At 43.4% G+C, this 12,212-nt stretch overlaps 1 protein-coding gene across 1 annotated transcript in view; it reads left to right on the top strand.

Moving 5' to 3' along the window:
- Positions 1–3,724, top strand: part of LOC146074755 (protein tyrosine phosphatase domain-containing protein 1-like) — a 40,278-nt gene extending 36,554 nt beyond the window's left edge. The window contains exons 12-13 of the mRNA XM_083183215.1: positions 686–796; positions 1,725–3,724. Of these exons, the coding sequence (XP_083039341.1) occupies positions 686–796; positions 1,725–1,868 (255 nt within the window). The 3' untranslated portion in view covers positions 1,869–3,724. The remainder of the gene's footprint in view (positions 1–685; positions 797–1,724) is intronic.
- Positions 3,725–12,212: the final 8,488 nt, after the last annotated feature.

Raw genomic sequence — 12,212 nt, 5'->3', positions numbered from 1 at the left:
TGGGGCCGCAGCAACTTATTCATAGCTCTCTGGAAGGTTGCTGGGGCACCATGTAAACCAATTGTCAGCACTTTGTACTAAAATAAGCCCTCTGGGGTAGAAAAGGCTGTTTTGGCTTTAGCAGCTTCTGTCAAAGGAATCTGCTTTCACTCTATGTTTATCCTTTAAGATTGTTGAAATGGTTGAATGTGCCAGCTCCAAGTCCCTGTTATCTGTTTAACGTTCTTACAACTCCATAGTCCTTTATGAACTTTGGGGCAGATGTATTAAGCCTTAACAAGAGATAAATGCAAGGGTGATAAAGAGAGATAAACATCCAGCCAATCACCTGCTAACTGCCATGTTATAGACTGTGTTTGAAAAAAGTCAGTAAGGAGCTGATTGGCTGGACGTTTATGTCTCTTTATCTCCCTTGTATTTATCTCTTGTTGAGGGTTAATACATCTGCCCCTTTATTTTCAATTCAAGATCAATAGCCATCTTTTTTTTTTTGCGCTCCTTTTCTCTGACACCTTACTTAATGCTGAGACGCATGAGATGCCCTGCTGCTGGTTACTAAAGAGTCTGGGTGGGTCATAAGTCCAAATCAAGCGTGGGCCATAAGTCCAAGCGATCAGTAAATTTGCAGTGAGGAATGTCTGTATACCAGATGAAAAAAACTGTTGTGTTTCATTGTGTTTTGCAGAGTAAGGGAGAGACACTGTGTTGTCTCCTGCAGTGCGTTAGTAAACTTCCTTCCCTACCACCTGCATTGGAAGAACTGGTTCTAATAAGACTTATCAGAGCACTGACAAAGGTAGGTTCAGAAACAGGGATGTTTGATACTTTTCACATGTGCGTCCCTGTTCTAAGTGTGCACAAATGGTTCCTGCAATGTAGGAAGCAGATGAACATCATACTGTGAGTGATTAACAATATGATTGCTTTTGGGGGGTGGGGAAGGGTTGGTGATGGCCTCCATTTTCATGTATAAGGATGGAAGAGGCCAGGGATCATCATCTGTTGGATGGAGTTTCCTGGTTTCTGCAATTGATGGCTTGAATGGAGCCACAAGCTGCCCAATGGTAGGTCAGTGATCCTGTGCTTCCATCCTTGGGCGAGCGCAGCGAGCCACCGAGCCCGAAGCGTGGCGAGTACAGCGAGCCCCGCGAGGGGACACTGAATACATATGAAGTAGTCCGCGCCCGCTCGCCACGCTTCGGACTCGGTGGCTCGCTGCGCTTGCCACACTATATAAAATCAACTCCACGCCGACGTGGATAGTCGGGGGTATGAAAAGGTCGGAGGACGCATACCGCCGCCCTCTCGTGGGCTCGCTGCGCTCGCCACGCTTCAGGTTGGCGTTGATAGTGCTGGTGGCGTTAACAATGGTTATTTGGGGCTCACGATTTTTATCTTATAGCATCTTATGGATCTCATGGATCTCATGCATCTTATGGATGCATAAGATCCATGAGATGCATAAGATGAGATCCATACAATTAAAAAATTGTTTCAATTGTATTGATTATGTATGCCTTAAGTAAGGCATACACAATCAATGAGAAGGGCGCAGTGCTAGGAAATAAGTACCGCCACTCCAACCAAATCTGAATTAGGCTATATATATATATATATATATATATATATATATATATATATATATATATATATATATATATATAAAAAACATTTTTGTACTGTACTTTTTATGATGCTATACTATATTTGTCTTCCATTTGCAGCAGCCACAAGATGTTCCCCAGTTGTCTTCTATCATGTTGTTCCAGTTACGTTCCATCATACATGAGATCAGAGCTCATGGCATCACTGCCCGGGTACAACGTAAAGCCCCAAATTCAGCAAAGCATGAACAGCTAAGCACATAATGTTCCGAGGGAGAGATCAGTTCATACAGTAGATGCCCAGAAGACGAGTTCTCCACAGAAGACCATTGCACAAATTAAAATGTTATATAAAGTGGAGCAGCCTGATCCTGAAAAACTTCTGTACAATAAATACAGTATGTGATATACTTACCAACATGTGGTACATTGTACAGGAACACTTTCCTTATCTTTAAGCACATTGTGTAAGTGGTCTAGTGCATACTATAGCACAGTGGTGGAACTTGCAAGTGGTTGACAGTGGTATGGGTCATAGGGTTGACAGTCAGTAGGTCAACTACTATTGGTCGACAAGCAAAAGGTGAACATGGTCAACAGATCGAAATGGACACTGTATAAGTGCACCACCTCCCCTCGCATGGCTGGCTTTGCTTGCCATGCTTCGGACACAGTGCCTTGCTACGCTCTACACAATATTATATTCTCCCTCTATGTCCACGTGGATAGTTAAGTATGAAAAACCGCCTTTCTTAAAAAACAAAACCTCCATGTTGACTTTTTTCATGTCGACCGATTGCTTACGTCCACCTTTTGACCCCGTTGACCCAATGCATGTCGACCTTTCATGCATCAACCTTTTTTCCATTAAACAAATAATACTGTTGGCCCAATGGTTATAATAGTTCGGCCTCTGCTCTAGCCTTTAACATGACCTGATAACTGAACATAATTGTAACATCATTTTATATCATTTTAAATACTGACGTAGAATAAATGTAGCATGTAAAGCATATATTACAAATACTGAGACGTGCTTCAAAAATACAAAAGGAAGAAAAGTTGCACAATGCATTTTAATATTGATATTTTCAGTGATCTAAATGCCCAGTGGCAAAGCTATGGGGAATTATTATTAACAGAAATTATGTACATTAAGATGACAATTTGGTTTTGCTAATCCAGGGATAGCATGTAATTGTTGAGAATAGATGATATCAGATTATCAGTCCTCTTGTAGTCAGAATAAATAATATGCATTTAATCATAAATTAAATGTACATGATATAATACATTACATTAAACAATCATTAAGCAATCCCGTTATCTACGAAAACAGTGTCTTCTTAATGCTATCAGTACTGCATAAAGCTATTGAAGGACACAGTAGACATATATCATTAAGTTTGGAAAAGCAATTCCATTTAAGTTTCCTATGTCCCTTATAAAATGTATTTCTTTTAGATCTATTATATTTTTTGGAATTTTTAAAAAATGTTTTTGACTGTTTTTTTGACTGTTTCCATAGTCATATTAATTATTTAATTATGTGTAACTTTTTATTTCAAATGGTAGTTTTTGTACAGTAAAAATTGTAATACATAAGTCGCTCGAGTCAATTTTGACCTATGTTGAATTTTCGGTACTTATATGTTAGTTGGGCGCCCACTAAAGTAAGTACGCTCATACCCCCACTATCCATGTCGGCATGGAGTTGATTTTATATAGTGAGGTGAGCGCAGCGAGCCACCGAGCCCGAAGCGTGGCGAGCGTAGCGAGTCCCGCGAGGGGATACGTAAAACTAAGCAAATAGCTTAGTGGGCGCCCAACTAACGAATTTTCAGTGCATAGGATTTTTGAGTACTGCAATTTTCAATATATTATTCAATTATTATTGCTGTGACAACACATTCGTGCTCTTTCCTTTGCATATGTTATTTTTTTCCTTTTGAATATAATGCAACAACTTATAGACTAACACATTTACACATTTTCTATGACTTCAATGATTGTTCTCCTCTTAAATTGTATTGATGGATGTAACCTAAATATTTCACAAATATTTTGTCTGTATTGTGTAATTTTAGTTGAGAAAATAAACCAATAATATACACAATGGCGAATTTTCTTGTTCTAACAAAAAAATGTGAAAAATACGTCATATATTGTATTGTTCAAAAGTTTACAGTGATTTTCAGGGTTGAATGATTGCATTTATGGAATAATTAATGGTAATTCAGAGTGGTTCATTAAATTCATAATTCCTTATTGTTATGAAAACTTACCTGTAAGGCGATGTTAAATGATACACAAATACAAAACAGGAATAAACAATAACTAAATAAATAATTAAAATACTAATATTATATAAAATGTTACTATAATTCTATAACATTCCATATGCAGGGGGTGTGGACCCGCTCATTAAATATTCACTGCACAGAGCGGGTCCCACTCATTCCATATGCAGGGGGCGGGGACCCGCTCATTAAATATTCACTGCACTGGGTCTCACTCATTAGATATGCACAGAGCGGGACCAGCTCAGTGCTCACCATTGGCTGGGTCCTAAATACCGTTTCAGACCCGTTCAGAGTGCCAAAAAAACTTGCCTGAAACGGGTAGGACCCTGCTTTTTTACCGTTTCCAAATACCGTGTTTTTGGAAATGGTAAATTCACTGTGGACCTTTCATACCTCATATATTACAGTTCGATGGATGCCATAAACTCTCCCGGCTCCATACTGCGCAGATTGGACTGTAGAGACTCCATCCTGAAGTAAGCCACCCATAAGTGTTTGTTCAGGGACTTCAGGTTCAGGACAGGCCTGAAAGAGCCATCTGGTTTTAGAACCAAAAAGAGATTCAAATAGAATCCCTTCTTTCACTCTTTGGAGGCACTGGGATCACCCACTTATTCTGTGTGAGGGGTGCCACCACCCCCAAAAGGGCTTGTTTCATCTGTGAGTCCCATGGCAGGATAGTTGGAAGAAAACGCCTCAGGGTTCCCCCCCCCTGAGTTTATCCTGTAACCCTATGAAATCACATTCTGTACCCAAGGATCTTGCATTGACTGTAACCAGCTGGTCCAAAATTGGAGGTGTCAAACCCATACTGTGATACCAGACCGGGGATCCCAGCATGCCAAGAATTTTCTTAGTAAAGACACCAAACCGGGGTTTGGCATATTCCTCTACCAGAGGGAAACTTAACTCTGCCTGATTGTCCCCTACCAGACGCTCCCCTCCAAAAGGAAGGCCGAAAGGAAGAATGAAAAGGCCCTATACTTTGAAGGACCTTGCTTTGCCACCGGCACAGGAAGGAAGGTATTCTTTCCTCCCATAGCCTATTTAATTAGAGACTCCAACAAAAAGGAATTCCCCTTTAAAAGTCATTCAGTCACTTCTTAGATTCATTATCTGCCTCCTAAGCCTTGAGCCATAATGCTGTTCTAGCCATGACAGTGGTAGCTGACACCTTGGACGCCATTACTGCTCCCTATTTGCCATGCCTCACATACATATTCTGCTGCACATTTTAATTACTCAGCCAAACCAAACAATTCGGTATCTGGCTGAAGTTTTGCACATTAGGCATCTGCCCATACAATCATGGCCTTTGAGACTCAAGTAGAAGCAATTACAGGTTGTAAGACAAACCCCAGCCTTTAAAGGTGGCTTTGAGGCAGCCCTCTATCTTCTTATATACAGGGTCTTTAAATGCTGCCCCCTTCTGCATAGGGAGGGCCATAGCCTTTGACAGAGGGGCCACTGGTACATGCACTATAGGAACTTTTTCCCACAATTTTATGTTATCCTCAGGCATGGGTTACAAATTATCAAATTTCCTCAGCATAACAACCCGTTTTCAGGCAGCTTCCACGCCTCACTTAATAAGCCAGACAAACTCCGGTCTGCGGAGAACGTCACCCCAGACTTACACTACCGTTTGAAAAACCCTTCCGGCTGAACCGGGTCCACATCAGCAATATCTAAAGTATGGCGAACTGCTATAATCAAATCCTCCACTCCAGGTATGGAGGTATCAATAGGAAAAAAGAAACAGTGGGCACCTTCTGTACGCTGAAACAATTTATTACACAAATAACACAAAAACACAATATATACACACAAAATTATACTAAAAGACAATGGTTTGCATGCATGCAATACTTCAATAAAAAGATTATAAAAAAGCCATTTCTCTGCATTTGCATGAGAAGTAACCAGGGCTATTTTTCAGCCGGAACGGTCCGGAACGCCGTTCCTGAAGTTCAAATTAAAAATGACGTCATCAGGAACGGCGTTCCGGAACCTGCTCCAGGCCGCCCGGCATCGCCTGCCTGCTCGCTGCTCCCCGTTACCCTGCCCGCTGTTTACACTACAGATGGAGAGAGACGTGCTGCCATGTAACATTCACGTCTCACGCTGGCTGGACCGCTAGCCAATGGGCGCTTGCAGTCCAGCAGCCAATCAACTGGGTGCTGCTGGACCGCGAGCGCCTATTGGCTGGCGGTCCAGCAGCGGGAGAGATATGAATTTTACATAGCACGTCACCTTGCATGGCGCCATGAAAGGGCTCACTCCCCACCGCAGATCGGATCTTTGTTACCGATCTTACAGTGCGGTACATACATGTGTCTACTCTGTGTACAGCAGCACCCGCCTCCTCACTCTCTTTATCAGAGTCAGATAGCGGTGTGAGTGGAGGAGGGGACGCTGCTGCTGCTGCTGCACATGAAACACATGGCCGCCGGCAGGAGCTGATAACAAGCAGCCCGCCTCCTGCTCACCGTGATCTGTGCAGTACTTGCAGAAAAGGCACTGCTGGCAGACATGGGGCACCTGGCTGTGTGGGTGCTTGGTGTCCTCCTGGGTGGGGGGCTGCACGCCTCCTACTCTTCCAAACTCAACATCCCCAAAGTCCTGCTGCCTTTCACTCGGGGGACCCGGATCAACTTTACGTTGGAGGTGACAGAGGGGTGCTACAAGTGGAGAGTGAGTGACCCTCTTCCTATACCCCCCTCACCCCATTGGTGCAAATTAACCCACCTCCAGGACCAACACCCACCTGTGTGGTGCTCTTATTGCTGCTGCTGCTTCATTCATTCTTTTATTTTGTCCACCTAATTTGACACCATGGTTCCTTAGATGTGTCAGCATGCACCGTGACTTAGTATTGTGCCAAACAGATAGGTATAGTGCCACAGACTGATAGGTGAAGGAGGGATGAAGGCTGCCACTATAGGGAGCCGGGTACAGGAGAACAGATCTGCTGAAACGGGCATCTCTGTGTGTGGCATATGTTTAATGAGCATCTTTTTATGTGGCATATGTATAATAGGCATCACGGTGTGTGGCATATGTATAATGGGCATCTCTGTGTGTGGCATATGTATAATAGGCATCACGGTGTGTGGCAAAGGTATAATGGGCATCTCTGTGTGTGGCATATGTTTAATGGGCATCACGGTGTGTGGAAAAGGTATAATGGGCATCTGTGTGTGGCACATGTATAATGGGCATCACGGTGTGTGGCATATGTATAATGGGCATCACGGTGTGTGGCATATGTATAATGGGCATCACGATGTGTGGCATATGTATAATGGGCCAATTCTCTGCGTGCAGGTTGCAAAACTGCGGTATAAAGTAGTCTTTTCCGGCAATGCTGTGCCCCTTGCAGTGAGGCTACACCCTTGTGCACCTAAGGCGCGCGCATATTCTCCACTTTGCTGCTGGGGATTGTTATGTTACTGCCACTGTTGGGAGGAATTATATGTTTTTCTTTTTTTTAATGTAATGCCCGCCCATTTTGTAGCTCCTCCCATATCACCGCCCACTTTTTGCCCCGCCCACAGTTCCTGAACCTGTTTTCCTACAAAAATAGCACTGGAAGTAACCAATAGCTACCAGTTCCTGATTGGATGGATAAATTGCCAGGTGTGGACAGATGTTTCAGTCTCGCACAAATTTGCTGTGGGCAAGATATTATAAGTCTTTCCAAGTGGTATCAGGGCTTCCAGGACGGATACACACCGTATATATAGCAAAACTCCTTATTGGTGCTTGGTGCTGTCTCCTCCAATCATGAGAGCATCTGTGAATTGGCCTGATGGATGTACCGAGCCAAGTGCCTGGTGTTAACTGAACCCTTTCTCTGGGTGCTGCGCCAGCCGTCGGCCCGACTTTGGGCTAGGATGGACGGTGCTCCACTGGGTTAGGAACAGCCCAGCACTTCCATGTGCTGGCGTGTGCAGCGCAGACCTCTGGTGCAGACAGCGGCTGCTGGACTCGCTTCCCAGCCGGCTGTCTGTATGCGCAGTGGGGACCTGGTTGCCGCAGATAAATGTCAGTCAGGCGGCGGGCTAGTATTGTTAGTGAAGTGCCCTGCAGGTCCTCAACTGCTGATCCTCCTCTATGGACTCCTCAAGACGCGTTTCGCAGCGCTCAGGCTGCTTTGTCAATTTTCCTAAAATCTGCACAGTTAGTGGCCATGGTGGGAATCAAACCCATTATCATCTTGATAAAGGTTACTTAGACCGAAACGCGTAGATCCTGTCAGAGGAGAGTGAACTGCCACACACTTTCTGGATGTATGTATTGGTTTTATTCCTTTTTTAAAAATTATTTTTTGGTTTGTGAATTATTGTGTTGGATCTTGTGGTTTGGCCCACAAGGTCTATTGTATGGGACATGTAGAAAGGGTACTGCTTTCCTAGCACGGCGCCCACGATCTAGATTGTATGTGTGGGGCTGATATCTCAAGCATCTCATGCATCTTATGTGTTTGTGCGGCATATGATGCATGAGATGATGCAATCGACGCGATGAGCATCTCATGCATCTTATGTGTTTGTGCGGCATAAGATGCATGAGATGATGCAATCGACGCGATCGACGAGATTTTTTACATTGGAATCAATGTAAAAAGCCCCCAAAACCCCAATTTTAATTGCTAACCCCCTCTCATGGGTGAAATGGCCCCCCCATTGTTAACGCCACCCCACTATTGATGCCAACCCGAAGCGCGGCGAGGGCAGCGAGCCCGCGAGGGGCAGCGGTACGCGTCCTCCGACCTTTTCATACCCCCACTATTCACGTCGGCGTGGAGTTGATTTTATATAGTGTGGCGAGCCCGAAGCGTGGCGAGCGCAGCGAGCCCCACGAGGGGACGCGTGATACATGTAAAGTAGTCCGCGTCCCCTCCCGGGGCTCGCTGCGCTCGCCACACTTAGGGCTCGGTGGCTCGCTGCGCTCGCCACACTATATAAATTCAACTCCACGCCGACGTGGATAGTGGGTGTATGAAAAATTCGGAGGACGCGTACCGACGCCCCTCGCGGGCTCGCGGCGCTCGCCACGCTTCGGGTTGGCGTTGATAGTGCTGGTGGCGTTAACAATGGTTATTGGGGGCTCACGATTTTTTTATCTCATGCATCTCATGGATCTCATGCATCTTATGGATGCATAAGATCCATGAGATTAAAAAATCGGGTCCATCGCGTTGATTGTATGCCTTAAGTACCTTAAACTTAAGGCATACAATCAATGAGATGGGCGCCGTGCTAGGAAAGCAGTACCGTAGAAAGAACTTTTTTTGGATTAAACTTTGTGGAGATACCTTTTTATCAAATCGGTTTCCTGGCTCTATTTGGCATAATCGCATACCAGCAGCTGACCTATTGCTAAAGAAACTGCTACGGGCTTGTTTCCCCCATTAAAAGGTGTGAGTAAGGTATGCCATTTTATATGGACCCCAAATCATTTATGATATTGTAAAGATTTGTTGTATTGAGTTTGAAAGCTTTAGGAATGCGACCTTCCTTTCAAGAGCATGCAGATATCTCAGAGCCTTAGAAATGACTGCAGACGGTCTCTTTCAAACAGGTTTATTCACCGTACCGTCCCTTCCTTAGCTCGTTGGTCATATACTTATACCATGAAACACAAATAATTCCTCCCCCTTATGGGAGGGGATATTACCAAATACATACATGTTCACATGCTACACTCCCCTAGTGTGGAGTTACAAAGTCTATAACTGGTTTGACGTAACTTTACTATGCCATCTCCGATGACATAGAAGAGTGTATTTCCCCATATGGGTATCATTAGTAACCTTGAGTTATCTACAGAATCTGAAACTCAGAAGGAATATATCTTTTAACCCATTCAGCTTCCTGTACACAAGATAAGTATATATAATGCTAGTACATATGGGTCTTTATAATACTCTATACTGACAAGAATTATGCTATGGTATAAGTAATATAATGTTGAGTAAGATAAACTCTATCATTTACTCCCTCCTTTTTATAATAATTAAACATTACAATTGAGATTACATTGTTTACATACAGTAGTAAACAAAGACAAAAATACAAAAAATTATTATAAATATAAGAAAAACTCATAGTGGTCGGACATCTTACAATTCAAACTGCCTAACTATGCAAAGGATTAGTCTCATCAGATGGTTCTAGTGGGTTATATCCCTGAGAAAGGGTAGCTTCTCCCTGAGGTCAGAGGGCAACCAGCCGTTGGCTCACATCCATCGGAATAGACTGATTCTCTGCTTTCTGTGTCCTTCCAGATATGAGTTTCTTGAACTTGGTTGTAGTTGCTGCGGACTGACACTGTTTCAGACAAATAGAGAAAACACACATCAATACCTTGAAAGCAAATATAAGCAAGTATGCATAATCCTATAATTTTTAGATCTTCATGATTTATCACTTGTGCTGCAGGTACTATGCATGTTTCCTCAGGTGGCTGTCCACAATACTCACAAATACACCTTGAGATGAGTGGTAAATTCCTACATTCATGGTTAGGGCTTACTACTTCCCTTTTTTGTTTTCATATAATGTGGTTTGGGATAGACTATAGAGGTAACTTGTACTGTACTATTGTTATTAACTTAATCTGGTGCCTCTAATACTGTACATAACCATATTATTGCCACTATTGTGGTTGCCAAACACATAATACATCCCCATAGACATTTATCAGGTTTTGGGCCCCAATAACATCTCAGCAAACTGCATCTTCAAACTTAACTTTGTAATCGTTTACAATGGGAGGCATGAATCCATGTGTCCCTTCCCTGTAGCTTCACTGATGTTGGTGCAGTCAGTAGGACCTGAAATGGACCATCATAGCTGGGCTCAAGCGATTTCCGAACATGTCTCTTAAGATACACCCAATCTCCTGGCTGGAGATGATGCGGATTGTTTTCTGCTGTAGAATTTGTAAAGTGTGTCCCCCATCTGACTCAATGACATCTGGGACACCATATCTACAGACAGTTTCTGAGAGGATTTTCTTAGCTGTGTTCCTTGCTGTGGCCTTTGCTGCAGCGAAAGCCTCCACCCATTTTGATAGAATGTCCATTATTACAAGTGCATATTCATACACTCCACACTTAGGCTTCTGAATGTAGTCAATCTGCAGTCTCTGAAAAGGAGCTGTTGCTTTTGGTATTGCCCCTTGTGGAGTTTTTACTCTTATCCCTGGATTGCTTGTTCCACAGATCCAGCATGCTTGTGTATGAAGTGTTGCTGCTGATTGGAATCCTGGAGCAATCCATCTCTCTTTAGTAATGGCAGTCATTTGATCTTTCCCAAGGTGGGTCTGTCCATGAGTGACTTGGCACATGGCTGGGTGTAGTACTCTGGGTAGACATAACAGTTCATATTTTTTTCCAGAGCTCTGTTTCTTCATCTTTTGCTGCACCTTTCCTTTGCCATTCTGCTTTTTTCCACTGGACCTGCTTGGTCTTGGAACTTCTTTAATTGCTGCATATCTGCCATGTGTTGTGGTTCTTCCGTTTCCGTCACGACCATGTAGTGTCTTCCTTCTACTGGCTGGGCTTTTTGCTGTTCTCTTAGCTTCTGCATCTGCAAGATTGTTTCCTCTTGTTTCTTTTGTTTGATTCTTTGTGTGTGCTTGAATCTTGATGATGGCAACTTTGTGTGGCTTCATTAATGCTTGAAAAAGTTTTTTAATGAGGTCAGCGTGCTGTATCTGTTTACCTGTAATTGTTTTAAAGTCTCTGTTTTTCCAGATCAACCCATAGTCCATTGTCACTCCCCAGCTGTATCTGGAATCTGTATAAATGTTCGCTGTTGTATGCTCTGCGTGCTCCAATGCTTTAGTAAGGGCCACAAGTTCAGCTGCTTGTGCTGATAAGTGTGCTGGTAGGGCTCCAGAAGTTACTACTTCAGTGTCGGTAGTGATGGCATATCCAGTCTAGGGCTTGCCATCTTCATAGAATCTGGACCCATCAACATATAGTTCGTAATGAGCATTGGGTATGGGCATATCTTGGACGTGTGGCAATGTCTGGGTTTCTTGTTCCATCAAAGCAAGACAGTCATGGGAAAAATTTTAAGTATTAGTATTTTCCTTTTTTGTCCTCACTTTCAGCTTCTGTATCGACTTCCATTCTCTGGGCTGTGTTAGATGATACTGTACTGACAGAAGGCGATTGTCCCCTTATTCTCCCTCCTTTTGAACATTGATGTTCATACTCCTTTTGTTCCGGCAACAGAGCTGGTAAGAGTGTGGCAGGATTGAGGGTAGTGCACCTCTTGATTGTCACGTT

This window comes from Crinia signifera, chromosome 4 (genome assembly GCF_055691185.1).
Source record: "Crinia signifera chromosome 4, ASM5569118v1, whole genome shotgun sequence".
In the NCBI taxonomy this organism is placed as follows: Eukaryota; Metazoa; Chordata; class Amphibia; order Anura; family Myobatrachidae; genus Crinia; species Crinia signifera.
The sequence above is the reverse complement of the archived record's forward strand: the minus strand, read 5'-3'. Positions and strand labels throughout refer to the sequence as shown.